This window comes from Pristiophorus japonicus, chromosome 14 (genome assembly GCF_044704955.1).
Source record: "Pristiophorus japonicus isolate sPriJap1 chromosome 14, sPriJap1.hap1, whole genome shotgun sequence".
NCBI lineage: Eukaryota > Metazoa > Chordata > Chondrichthyes > Pristiophoridae > Pristiophorus > Pristiophorus japonicus.
This window is the reverse complement of record NC_091990.1, coordinates 128,557,891-128,563,890: the sequence shown is the minus strand read 5'-3', so window position 1 is coordinate 128,563,890 and position 6,000 is coordinate 128,557,891. Positions and strand designations below refer to the sequence as shown.

General features: G+C 41.0%; 1 protein-coding gene across 7 annotated transcripts in view; it reads left to right on the top strand.

Annotated features, from left to right (window-relative positions):
• The first annotated feature begins 1,071 nt into the window (after window positions 1–1,071).
• The window catches only part of dennd5a (DENN/MADD domain containing 5A), a 233,345-nt gene continuing 228,416 nt past the window's right edge, over window positions 1,072–6,000 (top strand). For all 7 annotated transcript variants that reach the window (XM_070899600.1, XM_070899599.1, XM_070899602.1 and 4 more), the window contains exon 1: window positions 1,072–1,417. In XM_070899600.1, coding sequence (XP_070755701.1) covers window positions 1,321–1,417 — 97 coding nt within the window. In that variant the 5' untranslated portion in view covers window positions 1,072–1,320. The remainder of the gene's footprint in view (window positions 1,418–6,000) is intronic.

Below are 6,000 nucleotides of genomic sequence, written 5' to 3'. Positions count from 1 at the left end.
TGTAGATTATGGGGCAATATAATAGAAGTGTTTAAAATTATTAAAGAATGGGACAAGGTAGTTAGAGTCCAGTAGTCGAAGGGTCAAGAATGAGGGGCCATATGTGCAAGATTAAATGTAAGAGACTTAGAACAGAGGGTAGGAGAAACTTCCTCACGGATCTGTGAGGCTGTGGAATTCACTTTCAGGGTTAGTGGTTCAGGCAGAAACTATGTCAACATTCAAGATTAGATTGGATAGATGGATGAAGGAAAAGGGATGTGAGAGCAGGGTGAGTAAATGTGATTGAACTATTTCCTTGCATGGAGGGTGAGGTCAGGGACTAATTGGACAGAATGGCCTGTTTCTGTGTTATAACTTCTATGTATAATCACACAGATTAATTTCTCCTCATTTTAATTCCTGTATCCTGCACTTGGAGTCAAATTGATTCTACATATATTCTTCTTTTTGTCAGAATAGAATTGAAATACTAACAATAGAAAGACTAACACACGAATTAATTCGTACACTTCTTTCAATAAATCAGCAATATCTAAAGATTTAAAGATAAATGGTTCATCTAAGAACTTGGTCTTTTCACTGATACTTCCCGATCCACGGATTGGTTGATGATGAGTAATGCACAACGCTGCACCATTAAAACTGCATTACCGAATCCCTTTTTTGGTAACAGCAATCAACACGAGAAAAAGATAATAACAAAAATCAGTATTTAGGTATTCTTTATTTTATGAAGAAATGTGCTGTAGTTTCCGCACAACCAGAAATGGAAGGGGGAAAAAAATCAAAAACGTGTGACTTACACTTAGATTCCCCTTTCAAATAAAAATGGGTGTTGTTTTTCCCCCTCTGATCTGCAGTGCAATTATGTCACGAATTGGCAGGCTGCTAGCGTGTGAACACATTCAATGTTGCCAACTTTCAATCAGCAGGAAAATTAAATGGATATAAATTTACATTATATTTTGAGCTGGAGTTTAAAAAAAATTTGCAGATACTGATTTGAATAGTTACACCCTTGAGCTGAGGTAAAGGAGGGGAGGAGTGTATTGTTGGTGAGGCGGGGGCTGAGCGCTGGCGGGCGAACACTTGCCCCTTTCAGGGGGGTGATTGTCTCTGACATTGTGTGTGGCGCGGCCCGGCATGCAGTGCAGCTCGGTGCCAGCCCCCCCAGCGCGAGTTGCGATGGAAGCGCCGAACGCCAGCCCGGGATAGAGAGAGAGAGAGAACGCTCGAGCTGGAGCTGGAGCTGGGCAGTAGCAGCGGCGATCCCGAGCCGCGCTCGCACTCCCCGCCGTTCGCTGCATACCGCGCACCATGACCGCCAACAACACCGCTGGCTGCCGCTTTGCCGATTACTTCGTCGTCTCTGGTCTGGACATCGAGACCGGCTTGGAGCCGGACGAGCTCTCGGGTGAGTGTCTCTTTCGGTACATAACCTAAACCCCCAGCCGCTTCTGTGATTGGAGCCGAGCAGAGCGCAAACTTCAAAAAGCTCTCAGCTACCTGGCGCATTGCACTAAAAATAAATGCACAGCCAGGAGTACTTCAGAAAAGTCTTTCGGAATCCCAATGAACAGAAGTAAAGATTTGAATGGTTCGGTAGCTCTTTTAGTCCACATAAAGCCAGCGTTGTTGCCATCGACTGTTGCAGGAAGTGATGATGGAAGAGCTGCCTTTTGACAGTTCGCAGTCCCTGGAAATGGAGTTCGCTTTGTCCACTCTTTATTTCACAGCAGATTCTGAAATGTACAGCATCACTGTTGGTTTGGTATTTTGAGCCCTGTAATAGTTAGGCAAGTTTTCATTAGTGCAAATATATATTGGTGGGTAACTCAACTTAGAGAAGTACTGTGATTTGTAGTTTAAAAAATGCAATTATATTCGTGCCTACAGTGATACAACTGTAAACAAAGGCGTTATATTTAACTAACGTACATCAGCATGTCTTGCATTAATTCACAACGTGAATGTCTGCATGTGACTTTACACAGATACGAAAACCACTTGTGTGTGGTTATCAGTTTCCTCTTTTGACCATATTAAATAGGTCGCGTACTAACATTTCTAAGTGATCCACAGGGCTTCTGGTGACTATTTTAAGCTATGACCTAGTTTTATAAATTGTAACGTTTTGAACAAAGTCCTGCTCGGTGTATTGAAGTCTAGCTATCGGAGGTATAATTAGTCTTGCTCCTGCTATACTACATTTTTGATACATAAAAAAGGTACAGCAAATAGTTGCAGCTTCTAATTTCACGATTAATATTTTGTTTGTGGAATTAAACGCACTTCCGATTTTAATGCTAATTCAGTGTTGCACTTATTATATGGTACACGCTGCTGTGTTCTTTATCAGAAAGTTTATCAAGTACACCAAATTTTCTTGACTCCTAAGTTTTGCAGATATATATTTCAAAGAGTGTCTTAAAATTCATGTACTGTTGCATCAATCCTGTACATGAATCCTTCCAGTGCTAAATTTCACTTTTTCATGTTCCACTTTTTCTTCAATCAGTTAGGTAAACTAAAATGTTCTTTAAATTTCTATAAGTACATGTTTATAAATGAGTATTACAACAGTGTGGAAGTATGCTATTTTCTGAATAAATTCAAACTTTTTGTTGTGAAAAATGCTACTGTAGGCCTTATCAGAAAGTATCTTTGTGTTGTACACTGCATTGTATGTATTTGTGTATGTTAGTATGCAATGCATTCAATTTTGGTCTGTTTCTGAATATATAAATTTTATAAATCCAGTAGTAGCACAGCTCTTCCTGTGCACATGCGTAGTGCTTAGTATGATAAAGTTGCTTGAGATATTAGTTATTTTGCCTGGTGAATGCAGTGCTACTTTTATTTTTGTGTTGGATTACATTGGCTTGAGCAATCTACACAGTCTTGTAAACAATAGAGAGATCCTTAGAGGTGGTGGGGTGGGGGTGGGTTTGAATCGTCTGCATTCAAATTGTCCTTGGGGTCCTTCCACATCAGCTCCTCTCAAGCGAGGCTCTAAAAGGATGATGTCATTGTAACTGAAACTCTCTACAGGAAGACAGCAACTGCTGCATGCATCCCTGGGGATGCTGAAGGGCCAATCCTGGCACAGGCTTTGGTATTTAGCTAATGCGGTTGTGGATGAACCGAGAATATTGCTGGGATACCAAAGAATATTATTATTTTCTTAGTTAATGCATACAGCTGCTCTTGATTTTAAATGGTTTGAATGAAAAGCTTTAAAATGTGCACCAGTGTATTCCATTTCCTGTGCAGCTCTATTGCTAGAATGAATGATGAATTTAAATAAAAAATATACACGGAATAACCAGGCTCCTATTTTCATTCAAAAAATTCTGCTAAGAAAACAATGCATAGACAGATGTTTTTACAGGCTTAGGTTTCCTTTGTCAGAATATTTGAGTTTCCAGGGGGCATTCTTTTATAAATTGCTTTCAGATATTATAATTGCTATTCTACTTATTTGGAACCAACTAGATGTTACTTTTAATGTGGTGCAATTTGTATTTAGAACAAAATGTTAAAGAATTGCAGAACTCCTCCCATAACATCAGCAAGTCTACCATTTTAATGTACAGCAGCAAAGGGGTACAAGCTGGCATATTATTCATGGTTTCAGCAGTGGCTTAGTGGTAACACTGTCACCTGAATGTGAAGGTTGTGGGTTCAAGCCACACTCCAGGAACGAAGGCCCTGTTTGCCCTCTCGGGTAGACTATAGTGCAGTGACACTATTTTGAAGAGCAGGGGAGTTCTTCCTGGTGTCCTGGCCAATAGTTATCCTTCAACCAACACTACTATGTTGCTGTCACGTTACTGTTTGTGGGACCTTGCTATTCGCAATCTGGCTGCTGCATTTGTAAAGTGCTTTTATTTTTTCTATGGCATTTTTTAAATGTCTACTGTGTTTCTACAATCACCAAGTTTAAGAATCTTCAAGTCAAGTTATTGAGTAATCTATAATTTTTATTTGCTTAGTATAGAGTGCACACACACTCCTTGCTCACTTAAGTCCAGAGAGTTTAGGTACAGGTTGGCAGAGACTTGGGGACCCAGAAGTGTGCATAGATGTAAGACTCTAGATTAATCAGGTGAGATCGTGCAGCTTATGACACATACAACTGCTAAGCTTTCTGCTTGTCCAGCTAAGACCATCCGACCAGTTATGGCATTAGCTTGCAGAGTTATTTGAAGGTGAGTGCAAAGGTTGCCCTTTCTTCTTTTGAGGACCCCCAGTTTCTTCATACCCTTCATTGCTCCTATGTGAGATCAGTTTCAAAACTCTTTTCTGAGGTCTGAATGTTTCTCTTGTGTCTTAGTGACGAAAACTGGATGTGGTTACAAATCTTACAATTCGCTACTTGCCAACAATTTGGAACATGAGTTTCTTTGTCCTTATTTGCACTCCAGTACGGACTACTACCACCCAGTATGTATGTTACTTTGTTACACAACTGCACTGTATCATGATTGGTGGTATTGCTAAAAATGTCAGGAATGAGACAAAAATTGACCCCTCTTTTCAGGAATTGGGCCATGTTTTATTGCCAATCTTGTTTTATTTCCCAAATTAAGAGTAACACAACAGTGTGGAATTTATTTTGCTATGTGGATTTCTTTTGCCCCTTAATGTCAGTTGAGCTAGAAGAAAAGCACTTTTTAAGCGTTTAAATAATATGCCTGATTATATTGGTCTAACTTCTGTCTAATTGAACTATTTAATGAACCATGAACTCTTTGGAAATGTTTCCATCTTCACTTGACTGAATTTGGATCAGAGAGATTTCATCGTTAAGCATTAAGCTGAGTAAATGAATAAAATATTACAGGTTGAACCTCCCTTATCTGGCACCCTTGGGACCCGGCCTGTCCCGAATGAGTAATTTTGCCGGATGAGGGGAGGTCACGTGTTTGGGTGCACTGCGCCTTTAAGTGCTGTTGCTGGGGTAAGTGGGTCTGTGCGCCGATTGGCTGGACCGACTGTCAAGTCAATCAGTCAGCCAATCAGTGTACAAGAGGCCCCGAAGAGTCGGCCCGACCTCCCCCGGAGGGAGCGCTGTGGGGAGGAGCGGCCGGCCCGAGGACTGTGGCTGCAGGAATTCCAGCAGGGCGCTGAGTAGGAGGCAGCCGATCGAGGAGAACAATTATATTGGTGAGTAGGATTTTGACGGGTCGTGTTCTGCGCATGCGCTACCCGGCGGCTGTGAATGATGCTGGATAAAGGAGTCCCGAAATAAGAGAGATTCCACCTGTACTTAAATGGAAATAAAATAATGTGCATGGGACATGAAAGACTTCTGGGCGTCCTGATTGACAATAAATTGAAGCTATCGCAACAATGCTCGGTGGCAGTGGGTAAAGCAAATTGGAAATAAAACCAGAAAATTCTGGAAAATACTCAGCAGGTCAGGCAGCATCTGTAGAGAGAGAGAGTTAACATTTCAGGTTGATGTTGGGATGTATTGAAAGGTCAATACTCAGCCAAAATAGAGGGATAATCCTGCCACTTTATAATTCATTGGTGCGGTTGCACGTAGAATACGGTGTACATTCTGGTCTCCACAGTGCAAAAAAAATATTGCAGCTATTGAAAGGATACAGAAGAGTGCAACCAGAATGATGGAGGGATTGGATTATGAGGAGCAGTTTTATAAATTGGACAGGTTCTCAATGGAAAAACGGTTGTGGGATGATATGATTGCTGTTTTTAGGATTCGAAAGGGACAAGATCATGTAAACCATGACAAGCTATTTCACCTTGTCGAACCAGAGGCTATGGTCTGCGCTTGAAGGGGGAGACAGTAGAAGCAATTGGTATTAATTAATTCAACTGCAAATTAGATAGACTACTTTGAGCAAGTAACATTTTGGGATACATGATATGAGTAATTTGAGACATGGCATATGGTACGTGTAGCATGCTTGGGAGAAAAAAAGTGACTTTGGTCCTAAGGTTCCCAAAGCTCTCCACCACATGTCC